Here is a 23,540-nt window from a genome sequence, read left to right on the forward strand (position 1 = left end):
TTAAGTCCTTCCGCCGCCTTCATTCCACGCAAAGGATCACGAAAAAGTAGGAAAGCGTGTTCATTTTAAAAGCCAGAGTTGCTCCAACCTGCAGTTAATTCAATCAACCTGGAGTTAATGCAAGAGCGAGCCTACAGACACTGGATTGTAAACAAGCAACTTAATAAACTTGATTTTTATGGTGATTTGGGGGGAGGGACAAAAAGGGGGTGAGGCTGCAGTGCTATAATTGTGTTGTTGAATTGTTTTTATTATTTTCCCAGTTTTTTGAAGGCTTTGTTTGTACCACACAGAACTCTCAGAACTCCGAAAGCAGCTCTTATCAAAGAACACACAAGAGGTTTTGCCCAGCATTAGGGAGATGCAAAAGCATCAAAGTTCTGCCTGAAAACAAATTCCTTTTTATGTCAGTAGCCTCAAAGTATCTCAAGCGTTATTATAGTTCGGTAACTAAGCGTGCAGGCTCTGAGGTCGGACTGCCTGGTTTGGGTTTCACCTTCCTTCTACATTAAGTGACCTTGGGAAAGTCACTTAACCTCTCTAAGCTTGGGCTTCCTCATCTTTATTATTATTATTATTTATTTTTGGCTGCGTTGGGTCTTCGTTGCTGTGTGCGGGCTTTCTCTAGTTGCGGTGAGCAGGGGCTACTCTTTGTTGTGCGGGTTTCTCATTGCGGTGGCTTCTCTTGTTGAGGAGTATGGGCTCTAGGCATGCGGGGTTCAGTAGTTGTGGCTCACGGACTCAGTAGTCGTGGCACGTGGACTGTAGAGTGCAGCCTCAGTAGTTGTGGCACATGGGCGTAGTTGCTCTGCGGCATGTGGGATCTTCCCAGACCAAGGCTTGAACCCGTGTCCGTTGCACTGGCAGGCGGATTCTTAACCACTGCGCCACCAGGGAAGCCATTCATTCATTCATTCATTCATTCATTTGGCTGCACCAGGTCTTAGTTGCAGCACTCGGGATCTTCATTGAGGCATGCGGGATCTTTAGTTGCGGCATGTGGGATCTATTTCCCTGACCAGGGATGGAACCCGGGTCCCCTGCATTGGGAGCATAGAGTTTTAGCCACTGGACCACCAGGGAAGTCCTTCCTCATCTTTAAAAAGGAGATAATAGTCTCTCCCAAATAGGATTGTGTGAGAATTAAGTGAGGTAGCATATCTAATGAGCTTAGGCTAATGCCTGGCATATAGTAAGCACTCAATAAATGTTCACTCATTTTGTTAGCCATCAGAGCAGTGGTGAACCAATTCACTGCGAGAATCCATGTATGGTGTGTAAGAAATCTTGTATTAAAAATTTCATATCAATCTATAATTGTATAGTATTTGTAACAATATTTTTGTGAGAGTTTTGGCAAGATTTGAAATTAAAGTTCTTCAGAGTTGAATAAAAAACTGTCTGACATGTGACCAAATCCAGGTAAAAAGTACAGAGTTGAAGATGAATTGAATGAGCATGAAATAAACAATGAATGAGGAAATAAGCAAATATGAAAGTTTAAATTATTTTATTATAAACATTTATACAAAATAAACAACAAACACAACTGTTAAAAATAAAATTTAAACAGAATTAGGCCAGTTCATAAAACATGTCAAATGAAAAAGTAATAACAAAAACCTTATCAGCTTGTTTGAAATTATTCATCTTTAGATATATGATTCTTTGTTTCCTAGACTTAAAATAGAGATCTCCATTACACATAGTTAGGCTGTGAAATATTAAATATTATTCTTAAAAGACAGATTCTTAAAGGTTAGCAAATACTTGCAAAGTGATCACCAAAATCTTTGTGTATTTGTTAACAAAATTGAAAATGCAGAATATAAAATCTACTTGAAATAATCCAACCAAACACCAAATTGCTTAAATGAGACTCAGTTTCTGAGATGGTATCAAGAGAAAATTAAAATCTTATTTATATACAAGGTTGTATACACAAATAGGTCTTTGTCAATTTACTTTTAAAAAAAAATTAAATTGGCCACCATTCCTAAAAACGCTTCCTACACTCTGCTGGAATTTAAAAGGACTTTTAATAACTTCAAGGTTACATAGAAAAATAAGTTTTTTATTGTTGCAAATAATTTTTCTTTTGAACTTATAGAATTTTTCAGTATTAAGTCCAAAACTTCTAGAGAACAGTTCTCCAGTATTAATGCTTTCCCCCTCCTCATTAAAAAAAGGGATGAATTCTATGTGGGGCAACACTTCACTGTACAGAATCCATTCTCCCCAAGAAATTCCCCCTCAGAACCCAGACCCTGGCTTTCACAAATAAGCTCTTCACACAACTGTTCTTAAAGAAAAAGTTCCCACCAGACTACTGCACTCACTCTCCTTACTCACTTAAAATCAGATTTTAGAGATATTCAGTGACAAACTATCATTTGGATAACTCTGACCAAACATGTACTAATGTCAGACAAAAGAATAAGTATCTGCTAATATCTGGAGCTAAATCTCAATCTAGAAAACAAGGATTTTATTTATGTGACTACCGTCGAAGTGTTGACTCAAGTAACATGTTCTATCTTGATTAATGCCATTACTCCATAAATAGTCACTTTTTCCAAAACTGTATTCAAATTTCACATCATACATTTCACAGTAAGAACCTAGACTTGGTAGGTTCTGACGCTTATAATCAGTCAGTACAGAATGGCTTTGACAAACGATCACCTCATTTAAAAAAAAAAAAGTCACAAATTTGTGCTTTCTTCCTCCATTTCTGGACAAAAACCAGTCAGAAAAAATTTTAGGGTACATTGCATAGAATGACTCCCTCAAATAAATCAGCCCCCAGGAAGCATAGGATGAGGATGATGTTTTAGTATATTTCCTGTAAGAAAGTTCACTAAAATTTATCTTACACATATCTCTATTTTTTTCAGCGCCTTCCTAACAAAGATTCTGCCATATAATTTCTATTAATAGCTCTAAGTGATGGGGAAACAATTTTTACTGTCATGCGGACATTTTCAGTTTCTTTTTCTTGGCCTTCAGTACAGGAGGGAGAGAAATCTTAAAGGCTGTCCTGAAATAATACAGAGAAGGAAATACTTTTTAATGCTCTAAGTCTCTATAAAGGGCAAGCCAGCCGCACAGCCTCAAAGATACTTACTCGCATGTAGTGCAGATAGGACTGAAGTTGCAGAATACTGCAAATTGAAAAAACGAAAGATGAACAAGACGGTCTAACAGTCACATAGTTGGAGATGTTTTCTGCACACTCCTCCACAACATAGAAAAACTCAGCGCTACGTGAACTTACTTGACAAGCACACAGAACACACGTAGCCGATTTCAATGAGATTTCGATGGCAGAAGCAAGCAGCCCGGTAGTCAACGTGAACTGGGGGTGGAAGGGTTAACTGAGACCTCTGATCTTGATCAGGAAGAAAAACCCACTGTTTAAAAAAAAAGCAAGGAAATTTTATTTAAAACATTGGGGAAAACAACCCGAAGCCAGGACACAGATAGCAGATATTAGCCAGTAAACACTGAGAATACTAAATTAGATTTTCCTTGGAAGTCTATTAGAAATAGACTATTAGAAATGTGTTTCTAGCCATTCCACAATTATTGAGCACCACCACACAGGCATACAGCATTCCGCATACAGCTTACAGGGTCCAAAGACTCCCTTAAGTTCGAATTCCCTAGGTCACCCCTCTGTTCCTTTCTTCCAGTTACTAAGCATCAGCCATCTTACTCCCGTTCATTCCCCAGGAAACAGGGGTCTCACTGGACTCAAGGCATTAGGTTCACTGTTGACATTTCCTTACCAGTAAATACTGCAGAAGGGAGGGCATCTGAGGCACCTTCAAGTACAGTCCCCCTGTGATGTCACAAGCCTGCAAGACAAAGGGCTCTCAGCCAAACCAGCACTCGCTTAGCTTTTCCAGCGGGAGGTCATTCTCACCAGCAACTCTTCAGGTCTCCAAAAGGAGAGGAAGATACGACACAGCGAATTAAAAGGGAATCTCTTCCCAGAGTGCAGGAGGACCAGAAACTTGCAGCTACCTCTTCAGATGTTCAAATATCTTGCGTTCCCCTTGGCCCACACCCTTTCATCCTTTGAAGACTGTAGTATAAGAGTACAAGCCCTTTTTCCTGTTAGTTTGCTACTGATAAATTTCTATTCTTGCCATGTTTATTCATTCTCATTGTATCTTTTAGTAACAGTTTGAGACGTAATTCACATGCTATTAAACTCACCCTTTTAAAGTGTACAATTTACTAGTTTTTAGAATATTCAGAGTTGTGCAACTGTCACCGCTATCTAGTTGCAGAACATTTTCATCACCCTAAAAAGAGATCCCATCCCCATTAACAGTGATTCTCCATCCCTCCTTTCCCCTGGCAACCAGTCATCTGCTTTCTGTTTCTATGGATTTGCCTATTCTGAACACTTCATACAAATGGAATCAGACAATATGTTTCCTTTTACTTCTTGCACTTAGGATAATGTTTTCAAGGTACATTCATATTGTAGCATGTATCAGTACTTCATTCCCTTTTATGACCAAATAATATTCCATTTCATGGATAGACCACAATTTATTTATCCGTTCATCCACTGATGGGCATTTGAGTTGTTTCCCCTTCTGGGTTATTATGAATAGCACAGCTATGAATATTCACGTACAGTATCTTTTATGGACACGTTTTCATTTTTCTTAAATATATATCTAAGAATGGAATTGTGGACTCAACTGGTAATTCTATGTTTAACTTTCTGAGGAAGTTTCAGACTGTATTCCAAAGTGGCTGTACCTTTTCACATTCCCAACAAACACCATGCACTTACCATCAAGCTTAAGAAATAGGATAATTCTAGAACCTTTGTAGCTGGTGTACTTTCTGGTTGTATCTCCCTTTCCCCACGCATCCCCAGCAGTAACCTAAACTCAAAGTTTTCTACAATTTTGTGCTTTTAACTAATCTTTTAGGAAATAATATTTCTTGCAGTCAAAAAACGTTTATCAAAAGTTTAGTAATTTCTTCAGTCTTATTTCTGTTTTTTTTCTTTTCCCTTTTTAAAGTAAAATTCAGTTTCATATTTTGATTAAAAATAACATCTGGTGGCGCAGTGGTTAAGAATCTGCCTGCCATTGCTGGGGACATGGGTTCAAGCCCTGGTCCGGGAAGATCCCACATGCCGCATAGCAACTAAGCCCGTGCGCCACAACTACTGAGCCTGCGCCCGAGCCCACAAGCCACAACTACTGAGCCCGTGTGCCACAACTACCGAAGCCCACGCACCTAGAGCCCGTGCCCTGCAACAAGAGAAGCCACCGCAATGAGAAGCCCATGCACTGAAACAAAGAGTAGCCCCCACTCGCTGCAACTAGAGAAAGCCCGTGCACAGCAAGGAAAACCAAATGCAGCCAAAAATAAATTTATTTTTAAAAAAAGAGATAAAATTAATTTAAGAGCATTTTTATTTAACTCAATATATCCAAAATGTTATCATTTTAACATGTAATCAGTATAAGTACCATTAATGAAATATTTTACATTGTTTTTTTCAATACTAAGTCTTTGAAATTCAGTGTGTATACTTATGCACACCTCAATTCAGATCAGACTCATTTCAAGAGCTCAGCAGCCATATGGCTACCATAAAGAATAGTGCAGATCTGGAATATGATCCTATTTTTATAAAAGTCTTTGCTTAGTGACCTATTCTTCCATCTGTATGTATAGAGAGATCTGTCATGCTGTTCACCTAATACTAACAACAGTAGCTTTCAGATGATAGGATTTGAAGGGAATTTTTATTTATTTTTTTTTTTGCGGTATGCGGGCCTCTCACTGTTGTGGCCTCTCCCGTTGCGGAGCACAGGCTCCGGACGCGCAGGCTCAGCGGCCACGGCTCACGGGCCCAGCCGCTCCGCGGCATGTGGGATCTTCCCGGACCGGGACACGAACCCATGTCCCCTGCATCGGCAGGCGGACTCTCAACCACTGCGCCACCAGTGAAGCCCTTTTTTTAACTTTTAAAAAATACTTTTCTGTGTTGCTTGAATTTGTTTTAATGTGTAAATTACTTTTACAAATTCAACCAAATCATTGTGTAAAATGTAAGTAAAAATATCAAAGAAACCAGAGAGATGTTGGTGCTCTAATCTAAAGCATCATACAGGCTAATCCCTAAAAATGTGTGGGGACTTCCCTGGTGGTCCAGTGGGTAAGGCTCCGAGCTCCCAGTGCAGGGGCCCAGGTTCAATCCTTGGTCAGGGAACTAGATCCCGCATGCCGCAACTAAGACTCAGCACAGCCTAAATAAGTAAATAAATAAAATATTAAAAAATAAAAATGTGTGAAGACTGGTAGATGAAAAGCATTTAACAAAAAGTAAGAGAACACACCACACTTTCATAACCACCAACACCAAACGTTCATTTAAAATATACCTTTTGGGCATCCCTGGTGGTGCAGTGGTTAAGAATCCGCCTGCCAATGCAGGGGACACAGGTTCGAGCCCTGGGCCGGGAAGATCCCACATGCCATGGAGCAACTAAGCCCATGCACCACAACTACTGAGCCTGTGCTCTACAGCCCGCGAGCCACAACTACTGAAGCCCGCGCACCTAGAGCCCACGCTCCACAACGAGAAGCCACTGCAATGAGAAGCCTGCACACTGCAACGAAGAAGAGCCCCCACTCGCCGCAACTAGAGAAAGTCCGTGCACAGCAACGAAGACCCAATGCAGCCAAAATAAATTAAATAAATAAATAAATAAATTTATTTTAAAAAATAAATAAAAATAAAATAAAATAAAATATACCTGTTGGAGGAGTCCTGAATCAGAGTCTAACACACAGGCATCAATCAAAATATTCTGAAATGAACATTTCAAAAAATATTATAGGAATAATAATGACTACCTTACAGTGAGAACCTACTATATGCCAGACGCTGTTCTTAAAATGGCTCATTTAACATGCATAATAACTCTGCAAGGTAGATATCTGACTTTCATTTTACAGCTGAAGCACCCAGGCCTTGGCCGGGCGGTGGTCACAGAGCCCAGGGGAAGCAGTGCTGCCACCCCCAGCCTGCCTGTCCCCAGAGTCCGTGGTCTTTCCACTATGTCATGCTGCCACCCCAAGACGGAGAATATTTTACATGGCTATGGTAGCACTTCAGGTTAAAACTGAAGCTTTAAGGAAGTTTTTTTTTTTAACATATCAAAGAAGAAAACGTATTAGTGATAACTCATCTGGAAACTTCGGTTATTTGCAAAGTAAAAATATCAAATCTTTTTAAGACCTCCCTGAAGCAAAGAGACAGAGAAATTGAAGCAAGGTATGCAGCAAACTATAAAACCTAGAATTCTTAGCCTAGGGTCCAAGGATGGGCTAAATGGTTGCAGGAATACCACAAAACTATCTGCAAAACTGTTTGAGTGCATATTTTTCTGGGGACCCATCAGATTCTCAAGGGTCCAGGACCCAAAATAGAGAAATGACTAGTATTGTACAAAATATGGATTCTAGATTCCCAATCCCTTAATAAGTATCTAGTCAGAATACCTCTCTAAGTAGGTCATTCAAACAATAAAATTAACTCCTTCATTATGAAACCAATATTCTTTAAAAAGAAGGCTCTCAATTCACCTGCTTCTGTGCTGCAAAGATGACATTCATGAAGTTCATATACTGCAACGTGCTGTCTTCTGCAGCCTTAATAACCTAAAAATCACATCCATGTTAATACCTTTCAGCCACATCCTAGTATTCTCACTCAAATGTCATCACAATATACTACAAATTACAACCAATATCATCTTTCTAATTTGTCTTTGAAGTTATTATTAAATAATACCTAAAACTGTAAAGATGACTGCAAAAATCTCCCCCAAATCCTATCCCTCAAGAAATAACCCTTGTTAATAGTTTCTAAAGAGCACTTATGTGGCCGTGTATATATACTCACACATACACCCCCCAGGATGATACTCTATCTAGTGTTCTGCAGCCTGCTTTTTCAGTCCACAATATCTGGGGGTAAAATCTTACATCAATAAATTTGGATGTAACCATCCTTCATGCTGAGTTCATAGATTTCCACCGTTTAACCAATTATCTATAGAAGACATTGAAGCAGTTTCCAAACCTCGGTTTTAGACAATGCTCTAACGAACGCTCTCATCTACCCTTTGCACAACTCTCCGATTAGCTCCTAAAATAATCAGTGAGATTACAGAAGTGTCTGCACATTTAATTTTGATACATACTACCGAACTGCCCTCCAGAAAAGCTGTACCAGTTTATCCTCCCATGGGCGATGCAAGGGAGTAACCACTAGTAGGGCTGACCGTATTTCCAAATGCTAACTGGTCATTTTCATTTCCTCTTCTGCAGATTGCTCGTTTCCCACTTGTTTCTTTAGAGTCAACCCTGACTTTTAAAAATGAATTTACAAGAGCTCTTTTTTATTTTAGAAATATTACATTAATCCTGTCAGGTAGCTATACTGAAAGTACTTTTTCCTAATAGTTTTTTTTTTCCCATCCTTGTTTTGGGGGGTTTATTTTTTTGAGGTCTTATGCTTCCTTTTAAAGTTTCATATCATGCTTAGCAAGATATTCATCAACACAAGACTATAAACAGATATTTTCTTCTAGAGCTTTTATGAGTTGAATTTTTACATTGAAATGTTTGATCTTTACTAGAATGTGTTTAGGTATAAGCAGTGAGATCTAGCTTTGCTTTCCCGCAAATGGCCAATCAACTGGCCCAGTACCTTTTATTGAATAATCCATTTCCCTCCCACTAACTTGAAGTGTTTTGTTTATCATATGTCAAACCCCACTGTACCTGGTTTCTGGACTCTAGTCTTTTCCATTATCTGTTTGCCTACTACTATACCAGAACCACAGTTACTGTAGCTTTATAATGTGTTTTAATGCCTAAAGGAGTGTGCACAAAGAAGAACAAAGAGAACTGCTCACTACCCAGTTCTACAAGGGTTAACGGGGAACTCACTGCAGCTGCCCACCGACAGCGCACCCTGAGAGGAGTTCAGGATGAAAAACAGGATGAGGGACTCTGTGCTTTGGATAAAGAGGCCTTTAGATAGTTAGATGCATATCTCAGGAAGAATTTCAATGACCCCAGATTCTTGCCTCTTCGCAGACAAGAACTGAAAAAAGAAATAGAAAAGCACTAAAATCACTAACTTGAGATATCTGTTCTTCGTGATTAGCCGTAATCTTTTACCAAGATATATGCTTGACTGCATGAATTTCCTAGCCAAAAAATCACATATAAACTGGCTTCTCCCCTACCTCTTTGGGGCAGTTTCCTCACAGCTGACTGGCTGTCTCCTGGGCTATAATCCTCAGTAAGACTCTGGATAAAACTTAACAACTCACAACTCTTATGTTGTGTGTCTTTCTTTAAGTCAACTGGAGCAAGTTCCTGCCTACCATTTTCTTTCAGAAAGCTCCTGGCTATTCTCATTGATTTATTCTTTCAGATAAACTGTTGACTTTCTTAAATCCCCCCACTCTGCCAGGAAAAAAAAATCTGATTAATATTCTGAGATTGCATTGAACTTACAGTTTAATATTGGAAAAATTGACATTGAAGAATAAAGTATGGATCTCCAAAAACTAGTGGTTACCAGTGGGGAGAGGGAAGAAGGGAGGGACAATATAGGGGTAAAGGAGTAAGAGGTACAAATTATTATGCATAAAATAAGCTACAAGGATACACTGTACAACTGTACAAAAATATGGGGAATATAGCCAATATTTTATAATAACTATAAATGGAGTATAACCTTTAGAAATTGTGGATCACTGTATCATACACCTGTAACATAAATAATATTGTATGTCAACTATACTTCAATTTAAAAAAAATACAAATTTTATTGGAACCATACAGAGAAGATTAGCATGGCCCCTGCGCAAGGATGACACGCAAATTCGTGAAGCGTTCCATATTTTTAAGTGAGACAGTGGCATGGACATATATATACCACCAAATGTAAAACAGATAGCTAGTGGGAAGCAGCCGCATAGCACAGGGAGACAAGCTTGGTGCTTTGTGTCCACCTAGAGGAGTGGGATAGGGAGGGTGGGAGGGAGGGAGATGCAAGAGGGAGGAGATATGGGGACATATGTATATGTATAGCTGATTCACTTTGTTATAAAGCAGAAACTAACACACCATTCTAAAGCAATTATACTGCAACAGAGATGTTAAAAACAATATAAATAAATAATAAAGTACGAATTTTAAAAAGAAAAAAATATGGCTCTCCATTTATTCAATTATTTCATGTCTCTCAGAATTTTCATTTTTCATCATAATCAATTTTACGTATTCCTTGTTAATTAATTCTGGGTACTTAATAATTATTGTTTCTATTATAAATGGGTCTTATTTCCCATTATGTTTTCTAATTGGCTTTAGCTGGTATAAAAACATCGTTTTGATATCTTTTTAATCTTACCAATATCCTTGATTTCATTTCCTGATTATCTATAAAGAGATAAAAACAGTGAACAATTTAACTGAATCTTATTAAACATATTACATATAAGGTTTTCTCACCAATTTTTAAACAGTACCTGAAAGTTATAGTAGTAAAATAAAGATTACAGTCTCATAGAAGAATGTAGGTGCCTACCTTTAACATCCTTGCTCATTCTATGAATGTCTTATTTTCTTAGCATTAAGGAATTTAAAAATATTATTTCATAAATACTAATAGTAAACAGAAAAATAACCTCAATTTTAGTTAAATAAATCCAGCATCCACCCAGCTGAAAAAAGGAAAAGCTCCAAGGCCCACAATAAACACATAAAACAAGACTGATTGGGAGCTTCCAATTACTAACTCTGTAATCAAGTGGGCTTTGTAACCCGACCAAAATATGATCTTTATCCCAGAAAATTAAAATTAGTAGATTTGATTGTTCTTTGATTATCCACCTGCTTGTTCTATGATTATCCACCATGTCCTGGATTTGAATACTGGGAACACAAGTAAATCAATACACCATCAAATGCGATAATGAATTTGAAAAGCATACCCAGCTGATCAGACACCCCCAATCAAGGTCTGGACAGACCCAATATTGTACAAAACTAACAAACTAAATTACTTAAGGCTGAGAAAATATCACACAAACATAATCAAAATGCTTATAAAGGTGTGCAAAATAATGCATTCTCCCGCAGAGAAGCAGCTGCTCATTTAATAAGCCCCAGGGTTAGTAAATGGCTTTTTAAATTAAACCCTGCTTCCAACACGAGAGACGAAAAAAAATTTTTTTTTTAATTTGTCTAATAAGAAGCATCCTGAGGAACAATGAATTACGAGCAAGACGTGCTGGAGAAACTAGAGTCTTCTCATTCTTAGCTTGTCTAAAAACATGTCAAAGCCAAGATAAACTACTTTTTGATTATCTACCACTTTAGAACACTCATGCCTTCCATTAACACGGGCACCCAAGGTTCTGAGAACTATCACAAGTTCAGATCTCTTTATTACAGGAAAACACCTTCTGCATGATTAAAACACCAAGGATACAGCAAAGAGCTTTGGCAAGGGATCCTGCCAGCAGAGTTTCTGTATGTTGACCCTCTATGTCACCTGTAGATAACAAAAAACATTAAAAAGGGAATTTTTAGGTACTTTCTTGACCTAAAATCATTTTCAAACCAAAGCATTCTTCTTCATGAATGAAATCAGATGACATTTTCAAACTGGGTTTAAAAACATAGATAAGCAATTTTTAAACATTTTCTCAATTTAAAATACCCCGGTGGTTGGGGGCTGAAGGGGCAGGAATGGGGGGTTGTTGCCTAACGGGTATAAAGTTTCAGTTTTCGATGATGAAACACTTCTGGAAATGGACAGTGGTGATTTTGCACAACAGCGTGAATGTACTTAACGCCACTGACCTGTACACTTAAAAATGGTTAAAATGGTTATGTTATAAAAAACAGATAATAAAAAGTATCCTGGTGTTACTGGGGAAGGTTGTGGTTGCTCAATGACCTAAGCAGTAGCAGAGGCCCCGTGCAACTGCAGGCAGCCTGGACAGTGGCCCCTGGCCAGGCCCCGAGCCCTTCCCACTGCCTCCCACCTGCCTGGGAAAGCCGTGATAAGAGGACTGGAGAAAGTGCCCTGGCTGTGGGAGGCAGGGACGAGGTTTACAACTTATTCAGAGACTTGAGTGAAAAACAGTCACTCTCATAAAAATAAAAATTCTATACCTTCAGCACAAGAAGGTGGGGAGACCAGATTGACACGCTGTGCGAACAGGGCCTGCAACTGGTCCAGGAGCACTGATACCCCATGGGGAGGTCAGACCAGGAAAGGTCTGGAACACTATACTGAGAAGTTGGGACTTTGCCCTAGGGGCCAGTGGTTGTTCAAAACATGATTCGAGAACCAGCTGTAGGAATATCACCAGGGAACTCAATAGAAACACAAATTCTTGGGCCCTCCCTAAACCCACTGAATCAGAAACTATGGAGTGGGGTTCAGTATTTCATTTTAACAAGCCCTCCAGGTGATTTTTAACAGTTTTATTGGGGTATAACTTACAGATCACAAAATTATCTTTTTAAGCACACAAGTCAATGATTTTTAGTAAATTTATAGGGATGTAAATCCTCGCCACAATCCAACTGTAGAACATTTCCATCACCCCGAAAGATCACTTGGGCCCATTCCCACAACTTCTCTGCTCCTCCCCAGCCCCAGGAGAAATCATTAATCCACTTTCTGTCTCTAGAACTGCCTTTTCCCTACAGGTGATTTGGACACAGGAGACAGATTGAAACCACTGCCTGCAGGCAACAGGGAATCAGCAAAAGGTCTTTAAGGGCGGGAACAGCAGCTCTGATATTTAGGATGATACCTCTAGATGCTGAGTGGAAAGACTGGAACGGAGAGAGCCAGGAGTCGGTTAAGAAGTTAGTAACAACAATCTAGAGCAAAGGCTCTCCACCTGGGCAACTGTGCCCCATGGGAGACATCTGGTTCTCACAACCGGGGGATATTACGGCATCCAGTTGGTTGAGGCCTTTCCTTCAAAGCACAGGAAAGCCCCACAATAAAGAATCACCCAGCCCAAAACGTCAGCACTGCCAAGGCTCAGCTAGATGGCAGGTAATAAGGGGTCAGACTTCGGAGATACTGCTGAGGATAGATTAATAGGATCTCATAGCTGATTAGATGCTGGATGAGGAGGAAGGAGTCAAAACAGAAAATTTTGCAAAAGTACGTGGCTGGGGGGTGACAGAAATAGGAAATGGAAATGGTGGTCTGAGAGAAAAGACAATGAAACTGGTCTGGGCCGTGTTAATGAGACTGTGGGACATTTAAGTGGAGATATTTGCAAGTTGAAAGAAAGGCTAGATTAGAGACAAAAACTGGGAAGTGTTCATAAATAAATGATAATTAATGACAAGAGTGGATGAGAACACGCAGAGGGAGAAAATAAGAAAATAACCCGGCAGAATAAAAAAATGTATATATTTTTAAGAAGAAAAAGTCAGAAATGGAAGAAAGAATGGTCCAAAAAAGAGGAAAAATAGGTCAACAGGCTATCCTCAGAAACCAGAGTATTTTAAGAAGCGGAGGATGGTGAACAGGGTCAATGCTGCAGAGGTCAGGCAGCTAATGCACAGGCTTTGATGGAAAAGATTTTTTAAAAGAAAAGAGAGAATGAAGTAAATAGTATCGAGATGCTCAAAGTTTTGGACTCAAAGCCTCAAGGACCTCCACACTCAACTCCACGTGCAAACAGCAATAATGGAAGAAAAAAAAAAGCTGAAAGCAGTTACTCTTGGTCATTAGATCTTTGATCTCTTCAACAATAACTTCATTTGCTGCTGTTAGCAACTCATATTTTCCATCTTTGCTTCCTGAGGGAATAAATTCAGAAGAAGCATTGCCAGGGTCTCCAAAGAAGTCTCCAAGTCTGCCATTCTTTCCAGGATATAAGAATCGACTGAAACAGAAAAACAAAACACCGAAAAGAACCTAGTTACACCAGGACTTGAAGCCCTCACTAAACATCAAAGTGAAATCCAGCACACGTAACAAAAACCACACCAATTCCAGACTCTCAAGATTCCATAATAAATTTCAGTTTTAAAGAATGTAGAAAATAGGCAAGTGGGCAAACATGAGTCTACCACCATAGAATATCTTAATGATTCCACTGTTTTCTTAAAAAACGAGAAGAATAAAGAAGGTACTGGGTTACTGTCTCTTGAAATGCTTCATACCAAATTCTTACCTACTACCAGTTTATTATTTGAGGTATATTTATCTACCCCAGTAATATCTGGTCCAAGGGTCCCTAAGCACTGAACAGGAAGAATAATCATAATGGTCATACCTTTCTTGAATGTGACTTGCTATCACAGCAAGTTTGTTGGAACGATTCATGAATAAATGAGAATTTCCTAGCACCATCACTGCATCTATGCATTTTGATAAAGTAAACTGTTGAAAAACAGAAGACAAAAGAAAGGTAAATTAGCTATCCAAATAGCTACGTCAGGTCTTGAAATGATTAAGATTTCATTTAAATTTTAGACAATTATTCACTTCTAAAAATTTGCTCTGGAGCTCCCCCCCTCCAAAGTCATAAGCAAAAACATTTGAAACCTACAGTTTTCCAATACTGAACAGCACAGACTTGCTCATTTCTGACTTGCTTAGAAAAACAACACATGGCAGGTCAGATCCCACGGAGCAGAGCAAAATGAAGGAAGAATTGCTGTTGGGGGATGGGATGGAACTGGGGAAGTAAGGAGATAGCGTCCTTTTTTATAAACATGATGACTGATTTGTGCTAGAGATGACCTAAATATAATTTAGTCAGTAGCATCAATCTTTACTAATACTGGTTATAGAGAATTGCCCTTACTTTTTCTTCTCCCTTACATAACTGTCTACCAGCTACATTTTCATCCTCCACGATAATGAAAACAGTCCAATTTGAAATATAAACCCAAGAAAGACAAAAATTCCAACTGAGACAAGAAATCATATGCAAAGACATTCATTTTCACTGTTATTTTTCCAGCTGTTATACTGTTAATTGATACAACCTATTTATTCATAAATAAATATATTCATAGCAAAAATATGGATAAACCTGAAGAAAAGAAACTATAGTTTTCTAATTTTACTTATGAAACCAATTCTACATCACTACAATATTCCACAAATGTTTTCTGCATAACATTCAGGGAATAGCAAACATATCACAACTTCTATGATAAAATTACTAGAAAACTATTGCTACACATGGAATAGACAATTAATATATACTGATTAAATTGGTAATTGTAAAACTTTTGAATTCATTCATTAAGTATCCTGAGCACCTATTATATGCCAGGCGAAGACCCCTTCTTTCATGGAGTTTACATTCCGACAAGTACTAATATTACTAAAAAACACAGGTGGATATTTTTATAATCATGTAATAAAGCATGTTTCTCTTAAAGAAATACTTCAAGCAGAAAATAAAACTGATAAATTTCACTCATTCTATTTTTGAAAATGTAAAACAAACCTATTAAAATTTCTGTATGGCAAAAAAAAGACTGAACAAAAAAAGTGAGGGCTTCCCTGGTGGCGCAGTGCTTGAGAGTCCGCCTGTCGATGCAGGGGACGCGGGTTCGTGCCCCGGTCCGGGAAGATCCTACATGCCGCAGAGCGGCTGGGCCCGTGAGCCATGGCCGCTGAGCCTGCACGTCCGGAGCCTGTGCTCTGCAAGGGGAGAGGCCACAACAGCAAGAGGCCCGCATACCGCAAAAAAAAAAAAAAAAGTGAGAGGCAAATTACAAACTGGAAAAAAATAATTGCAACGTATGACAGATGAGTTAACCTTTAATATAAAGAGTGTCCACAAACCATTAAAAATAAATAAATAAAAGGAATATGCAAAGAGAAAAATGGGCAATGCCCCAGAGGAGAAATACAAAGGACCATTAAATATACGAAAAGCAAATTGAGATCATTTTGGTACATCATACTGGCAAAAGATAAAATAAGAAAACAGAGCATCTTGTGTTGGTACCAAAAAAAACAAACCCAGAATCCTCATACACCACTGATGAGAGTTCAAAATAAGACAGTCTTCCTGGAGAATATGGTAATATGCAGTGATATACTGGTCTAGCTGTACAATGGAATTCTACTCAGCAATAAAAAGGAATGAACTACTGATGCATGCAGCAACATGGACAAATTTCAAAATAATTATGCTGAGTGAAAACACCAGACCAAAAAAGAAAAAAAAAAACCCAAAACAAAAAATTGTTTGATTCCATATATATAAATACCTAAAATATGCAAACTAATCTATAGTGAGAGAAAGCAGATCACTGGTTGCCTCAGGAGGGGACAGGCAGAGAGGTGGGTGGGATGAATTCAAAGGAACAGGAAGAAACTTTGGGGGTGATGGATCTATATGTTCATTATTTTGATTGTGGTGATAATTTCATGAATGTATACATTAGTGAAAACATAACAAATTAAACACTTAAAACATAACAAAGTAAACACTTTAAACATGTACAGCTCATTGTATGTCAACTCTAGCTTGATAAAGTTATTTTTAAAAAAGACACCATTCAGAAAATGTCCAACTTAAAAATTTTTAAATTGGGCAAAATATTTGAATACAAATTTCACCAAAGAAAATATATGGATGGCTAATAAGCATACGAACAAAAGACTCAACATCACTAGTCATTAGGGAAATGCAAATTAAAACCAAAATGAGATATTACCACCTACACTAGAATGACTATAATCAAAAAGATAGACAAGCGTCAGCAAGGATGTGAAGACAAGACTGGAACTCTCATACATTTCTGATGGGAATGGAAAAGGGTGTACCAACTTTTTTTTTTTTTGGCCACTTCTTTTTTTTTTATTTTATTTCATTTATTTATTTTATTTTTTGGCTGCATTGGGTCTTCGTTGCTGTGGGCTGGCTTTCTCTAGTTGCGGCGAGTGGGGGCTACTCTTCATTGCAGTGCACGGGCTTCTCATCGTGGTGGCTTCTCTTGTTGCGGAGCACCAGCTCTAGGTGCGTGGGCTTCAGTAGTTGTGGCTCACGGGCTCAGGAGTTGTGGCGCACAGTCTTTGTTGCTCTGCAGCATGTGGGATCTTCCTGAACCAAGGCTCGAACCTTTGTCCCCTGCATTGGCAGGCGGATTCTTAACCACTGCACCACCAGGGAAGTCCCAGGGTGTACCAACTTTTGAAAAGTTTGGCAACGTCTTAAAAAGTTCAGTCTAAACTTACCATATTACCCAGTAATTCAACTCATAGGTCTCTAACTATTCAAGAGAAATGCGAACATATGCTCATACAAAGACTTGTTTGTGAATTACCAGCATTATTCATAATAGTCAAAAAGGGGAAACAATCTAAATGTCTGTGAACAGATAAACAAGAGGTATATTCATTCAAAGTAGCTTTTTTTTTTTTTTTTTTTTTGTGGTACGCAGGCCTCTCACTGTTGTGGCCTCTCCCCTTGCGGGGCACAGGCTCCGGACACGCAGGCTCAGCGGCCATGGCTCACGGGCCCAGCCGCTCCGCGGCATGTAGGATCCTCCCGGACCGGGGCACGAACCCGTGTCCCCTGCATAGGCAGGTGGACTCTCAACCACTGCGCCACCAGGGAAGCAAGAGGTATATTCATACTATAAAATACTGTTCAGTAATTAAAAGGAACCACCAATATATGCTACAACATGGATGAACCTCAAAAATATTATGCTAAGTGAAAAAAGCCAAAATCAAAAGACTACCTATTACCAAAACTCACCCAACATGAAAAAGATCATTCAAATAGTTTAATTAATACTAAAGAAATTTAATTCATAGTTTAAAACTTCACCAAAAAGCAATCTCCAGGTCCAGACAATTTCATTGGAGAACTATACCAAAAGTTTAAAGAACTGATACCAATTTTAAATAATCTCTTCCAGAAAACGGAAGAGAACACTTCCCAATTCATTTTATGAAGCCAGTATCACCCTTAAGCCAAAATCAGCCAAACAGTACAAAAAAGAAAAAAAAAAAACTATAGACCAGCATCTATCATAAAATAGATAAAAACTGAATCCAAGTGGGGTTTATTCTGGGAATGCAAAGCTGGATCGATATTTGAAAATCAATCAGTGTAATCCACCATATTGACAGGCTAAAGAGAAAAATCATTAATTGATGAAGAAAGATCATTTGACAAAACTTAACATCCATTCATGATAAAAATCTCCAAGCAAAACTAGGAAGAGAACTTCCTGAACTGGATGAAGAGCATCTACAAAAAAAAGCTACAGTTTACACCATACTTAACAGTGAAAGACTGAATGCTTTCCTTCCAAGATCAGGAGCAAGGTAAGGATGTCCACTCTCACCACTCTTACTGAACGTAGTACTGTAAGTCTTATGAGTACAATAAAGCAAGAGAAGAAAATAAAAGGTATGTGCATTGGAAAGGAAAAAAATAAAACTGTGCCTACTTGCAGATGACATGACTGTCTATTTAGAAAATCCCAAGGAATCTAAAAAACACTGCTAGGTGGGCTTCCCTGGTGGCGCAGTGGTTGAGAGTCTGCCTGCCGATGCAGGGGACACGGGTTCGTGTCCCGGTCTGGGAAGATCCCACATGCCACGGAGCGGCTGGGCCCGTGAGCCATGGCCGCTGAGCCTGCGCGTCCGGAGCCTGTGCTCCGCAACGGGAGAGGCCACAAGAGTGAGAGGCCCGTGTACCGAAAAAAAAAAAAAAAAAAAAAAAAACACTGCTAGGACTAATAAGTAAGTGTAGGTTAAGCAAAGTCCCAGCATATAGGAGCAACACACAAAAATCAATCATATTTCTATATACTAATATTAAATAGGTGGCAACCAAAATTTGAAACATACTACTCATTTACAGTTGCTAAAAAACATGTATTTAGGTATAAATCTACAAAACTTGTCTGATGAAAACTATAAAATGCTAACGAGAGAATTCCCTGGCAGTCCTGTGGTTAGGACTCTGTGCTTTCACTGCTGAGGGCCCAGGTTCAATTCCTGGTTGGGGAACTAAAATCCTGCATGCTGCAAGGTGAGGCTAATAATAATAATAATAATAATAACAGCTAACATAAAAAAGTCACAACAGCAAATGCTGGTAAAGATACAAAGAACTTTGCTGGTGGGAATGTAAAATGGTATAGCCACTCTGGAAAACAGTAAAGCAGTTTCTTATAAAATCAAACATGTGATTAACATACAACCCAGCAGTTGCACTTCTGGGCATTTATCCCAGAGAAATGAAAGCTTACATCCACACAAAAACCTGTATATAGATTTTCAGAGCAGCTTTTTATGTAATAGCCAAAAATTGGAAACCACCCAAATGTCCTTTGATAGGTGAACGATTATACAAACTATGGTACATCACACCATGGACTACTACTCAGCAATAAAAAGGACAAACTTCTGTACATGGAACGACTTGAATAGATCAAGGGCATTATGTTGAGTGAAAAAAAGCCAGCCTCAAAGGTTGCATACTGTCTGATTTATTTACATAACAAAATTCTAGAGATGAAGAACAGATTAGTAGATTAGTACCAGGGACTAGAAAGTTACAGCAACCATGAAGGATGCCTCCACCAGGGAGCTCCTGTGCGATGAAACAGCTCTGTATCTTTTTTTTTTTTTTTTTCCCAGCTCTGTATCTTGATTCTGGTTGGGGTTACACTAATCTTACATGTGATAAGACTGCAAGAACTAAACATACACACACAAGTGGATGCAAAACTGCTGTGATTTGAATAAAGGCTGTAGATGGTACTGATGTCAATTTCCTGGTTTCGCTATTGCACTACAGTTATATAAGATGTTACTACTGGGAGACGCTGAAGCCAGGGCACACAGGACCTCTCTGTACCACTTTTCTAATTTCCTGTGAGTCTGTAACTATTTCAAAACAATATATTTCAAAATAGAAAGTGTTTTTTAAAAAAGACTACATATTATATGGAATCGATATATGAAATGTCCAGGAAAGTCAACATAAAGACAGAAAGTAGATCAGTGGTTGCCTACAACTAGGGGGTAGAAGCAGTGACTGCAAACAGGCACACGGGAACTTTGGGGGGAAATAGAAATGTTCTAAAACGGAATTGTGGTGATGGTTAAACAACTTTACTGTGATTTTTACTTAAAAAAAACACTGAACTGTACATTATAATGGGTGAATTTTATGATATGTAAATTATACCTTAATAAAAAAGCAACATAAACATATACTCAGTCAAACCAGAATTATCCAAAAGCCTTCTCAAGCAATCTTACCTGAGATTCCTTTAATGCTTGCTTTCCCCACCAAATTGGGTTGGTATCAACTATGATAACCAGAAGATTCAATTCATCTTCTGAAAATATTAACAAAAAATAAAAAACATTAGCCTCATAAAAGTGAAACAAAGCTAACATTCTCGATTTGTAAATTAGATCCAGAGCAAGCACCACTACATGCCTTCACATGTTTATCATCCTACAATCATGAAATTAACACAAGGCCAAGTTCTTTTAAAGATTTAAAGCTCTGGGGGCCCTTAGCAAGCTCTTGCTTGCCTCCTGTACATCTGTACCTTTCATGCACTAGAATGTAAGCTTTGTTTCTTTTGTCACTGCTTATCCTCTGCTCCGAGCACAATGCCTAGCATGTGGTGGATGATCAATAAATATCTCTTTTGTGAATCCAAAGACATATGCATTTTAAATGGCTGGTAAAGGACAGAAAGCACTGATTAACCAGTAGTTAGAATCACTAGAATTTCAGGCATGGGATGGCAGGGGGGGTAGATTTAAAGGGAGACACAGAATCAATTTGGCTCCAAGTCCATCAAATCACCTAGCAGCAAGGTCAATTATACTTAGGAACCAATCTTTAAAAGGTGAAAATGAGGGGAATTCTCTGGCGATCCAGTGGTTAGGACTCCTAGCTCTCACTACAGAGGGCCCAGGTTCGATCCCTAGTCGGGGAAATTAAATCCCATAAACCGTGAGGCCAAAAAAAGAAAAAAGAAAAAACAAGGTGAAAACCAGAGTGGAAAGCACTTGCTATGTCAAGATTTTACTGTGAAAAAAATTAGGCTACTCTCTACAAAGTGACAGACACAATTAAAGAGGCTAACTTAACATATTAGTTCATTCAACAAACATTTACACTAAGTACCAGTGTTAGGTGTTGGGGATAGGTGTTGAGGATACTGAGTCCAAGCCCTCAAGGAGCCTACATTCTGAGGTGACAGACATATGAACCCATAAGCACACACTGTTAACGAAAAAAACAGGATGCTCATTTAATAGCAAAAAGCAACAATGCCTTTCCTGCCCCCATACTTTCCATCCTCCAGTTCCCTGTTCCCTGTATCAGGATAATCCCACCCCGTCTTTGACCTGCTTACATACCCAAATCCTATTTACTCTCTAAGGCCCCAAACCAATGCTACGTCTTCACCCAGAAGTCCTCCCTAGGTCTTCCAACAGGTCCTGGCTCCCCCATCTCAGGAGACTGGAAATCTCAGCCCCTCTGCATCAGGTCCGGCACATGTAATCCTATCATCCCATCCCATGCTGACAACTCAGCAAGGGACTTATTGCTATCTTTTGCTATCTTTCACCACTTATAAGATGTACTCCCTCCTTTCTTTTCTTTTCTTTTTTTTTTTTTAAGTTTGACAGATGCTGAACTGAGGATGGCATCTTACCCTTATGACTGATCACATTTTATTTTCTCTTAGTGGTATATTAAATAAAAGCACGTTTCATAATCAATACTATCTTAGATTAGGGGAAACATGGTATTTCTCTTTTGCAAGAGAAAGTAACTTGCTCTAAGTCACATGGCCTGCTAGCAAGTAGCAAAGCTAACACCCAACTCTGAAGACAGATCTGCTTGACTCTAATGACTGTGGCTTTTCAAAGCCCCACTGCCTACTTCTGAACACCAACAGCATCACTTCTCTTCTCATGACAGCACTCACTACCTCATTTTACACTTAGCTGTGTTTCTGATCTCTCTTCCCAGCTCTGCCCTCTAAACCATGGACTCCTCAAAGAATGAGGAATGAATAACATAATGTTGCATAAATCACAGAAGAAAGTGCCTAGCACAGAAGAGGCACTTAATTGTGTCTCCCACAGGCCCTCACTCCTCTACCCAAAAGCCTTTGGCCTTATTCTCCATCAGGTCCCACCTCCCAACTCTCAGGGCCTTCCTTGCTACTATCAAGCCTGAAAAAAACAGAAAGTGCTGCCTGTCAGGAGAGGTGTGTATCCATATACACATGGAATGTCACTATGAATTTCCTTCTTTGGGTCTCTACCTCCACATTTGTAGACAGGGGCCATACAAGGTCTGCGTCCCTCAGAGGGCTGTGATATTGATTAAAACAGATGAAGCATGCGTGCACAATTGTTATGGCCTCTGAAAGGACCTATTTCTACTCTTGCTCTCCGCAGTCCATTTCCCACACAGCAGCCAAAGTAATCTTTTAAAATCATAAATCAGGGACTTCCCTGGAGGTCCAGTGGCTAGGACTCCACGCTTCCACTGCAGGGAGCACAGGTTCTATCCCTGGTCGGGGAACTAAGATCCCGCAAAATACTGCGTGGCCAAAAAAAAAAAAAAAAAAATCGTAAATCAGATAGTAAACCTACCTTGCTTAAAGCCCTAAAACGGCTTTGTATTACACTTAAAATAGAGATCAAGCCCCACAAGGGCCCTGCACCTGGCTAGCTCCCTGATCTCATCCTTCTAGCCCACCCTACTCCCACCACCCTGGCTTTTTTTCTCCCTTTAAGATATCAGGCTCTATAACTGGTAGCTTAATGTATGAACGAAAGTCTCTCCACCTTCCTCTACCCCCGGGTGCCCCCTTTCCGTCTTCCCATTGCAAGGTAGTGGCTCAACTTGCCACAGGGTCTTTATAAAGTCACTCAAGTCTTAGTTTCAATATCACTGGTCTTCCCTGGACCCCTATCGAAAGCAGCTCCTTCTTGATCATCCCCTAATCACAATCGACCCCATCATCACTTTATATTGTCGTCACAGCTCTTGTCACCCTTCGAAATTATTTTTATTTACTTGCCTACTGTCTGTCTCGCTCACTAGACGGTAACCTCCACGAGTCTGTAACGTTCTCTATGTATCTCCCAGGGCATGAAATAACGCCGGGCACACAAGAGGCGCTCCAAAAATATTTACTGAATGAGTACATTCGCTACTCCTCTAAAGACCAAACAAGCTCCACCCAGCCCCCAGAATATACTGATACTCCATTTGGCCGGCCCTGGCCGGGTAAAGTCTGCTCAGCCCCGGGGTCCGGGTCCCGCCATCGCAGCCCTCACCGTCTGAGACCATAGCTGCCCGTGTCCCTCAGCGAAAAGCCGCTTGCAGTCAAGCGGGCCTCCGGAGTACGGCGCACCCCAACTTCCGGCGCCTCAGAGTGACGTA

General features: G+C 39.4%; 1 protein-coding gene and 1 non-coding gene across 4 annotated transcripts; one reads left to right on the forward strand and one right to left on the reverse strand.

Moving 5' to 3' along the window:
- Window positions 1–1,493: 1,493 nt before the first annotated feature.
- On the reverse strand, window positions 1,494–23,535 carry GTF2H3 (general transcription factor IIH subunit 3). 3 transcript variants are annotated; one of them, XM_004324927.4, is made up of 13 exons: window positions 23,435–23,535; window positions 20,372–20,451; window positions 14,391–14,497; window positions 13,831–13,997; window positions 11,564–11,626; window positions 10,658–10,687; window positions 10,481–10,509; window positions 7,633–7,707; window positions 6,801–6,854; window positions 3,792–3,860; window positions 3,278–3,413; window positions 3,128–3,164; window positions 1,494–3,040 (listed from the first exon to the last, which is right to left on the reverse strand). In XM_004324927.4, exons 1-13 carry the CDS (start codon window positions 23,445–23,447, stop codon window positions 2,971–2,973), a joined length of 930 nt encoding a protein of 309 aa, XP_004324975.1. In that variant the 5' UTR covers window positions 23,448–23,535; the 3' UTR covers window positions 1,494–2,970. The 3 variants fall into 3 exon arrangements, with proteins under 3 accessions (XP_004324975.1, XP_073646054.1, XP_019806042.1); XM_073789953.1 differs by lacking the exon at window positions 23,435–23,535 and adding an exon at window positions 23,176–23,300; XM_019950483.3 differs by lacking the exons at window positions 13,831–13,997; window positions 20,372–20,451; window positions 23,435–23,535 and having other exon boundaries at window positions 14,391–14,503.
- Window positions 9,868–9,972, forward strand: LOC117307760 (U6 spliceosomal RNA). The gene has a single exon (XR_004521639.1). It is a non-coding gene; the product is annotated as a U6 spliceosomal RNA (small nuclear RNA).
- Window positions 23,536–23,540: the final 5 nt, after the last annotated feature.

This window comes from Tursiops truncatus, chromosome 13 (assembly GCF_011762595.2).
Source record: "Tursiops truncatus isolate mTurTru1 chromosome 13, mTurTru1.mat.Y, whole genome shotgun sequence".
Classification (NCBI taxonomy): Eukaryota; Metazoa; Chordata; class Mammalia; order Artiodactyla; family Delphinidae; genus Tursiops; species Tursiops truncatus.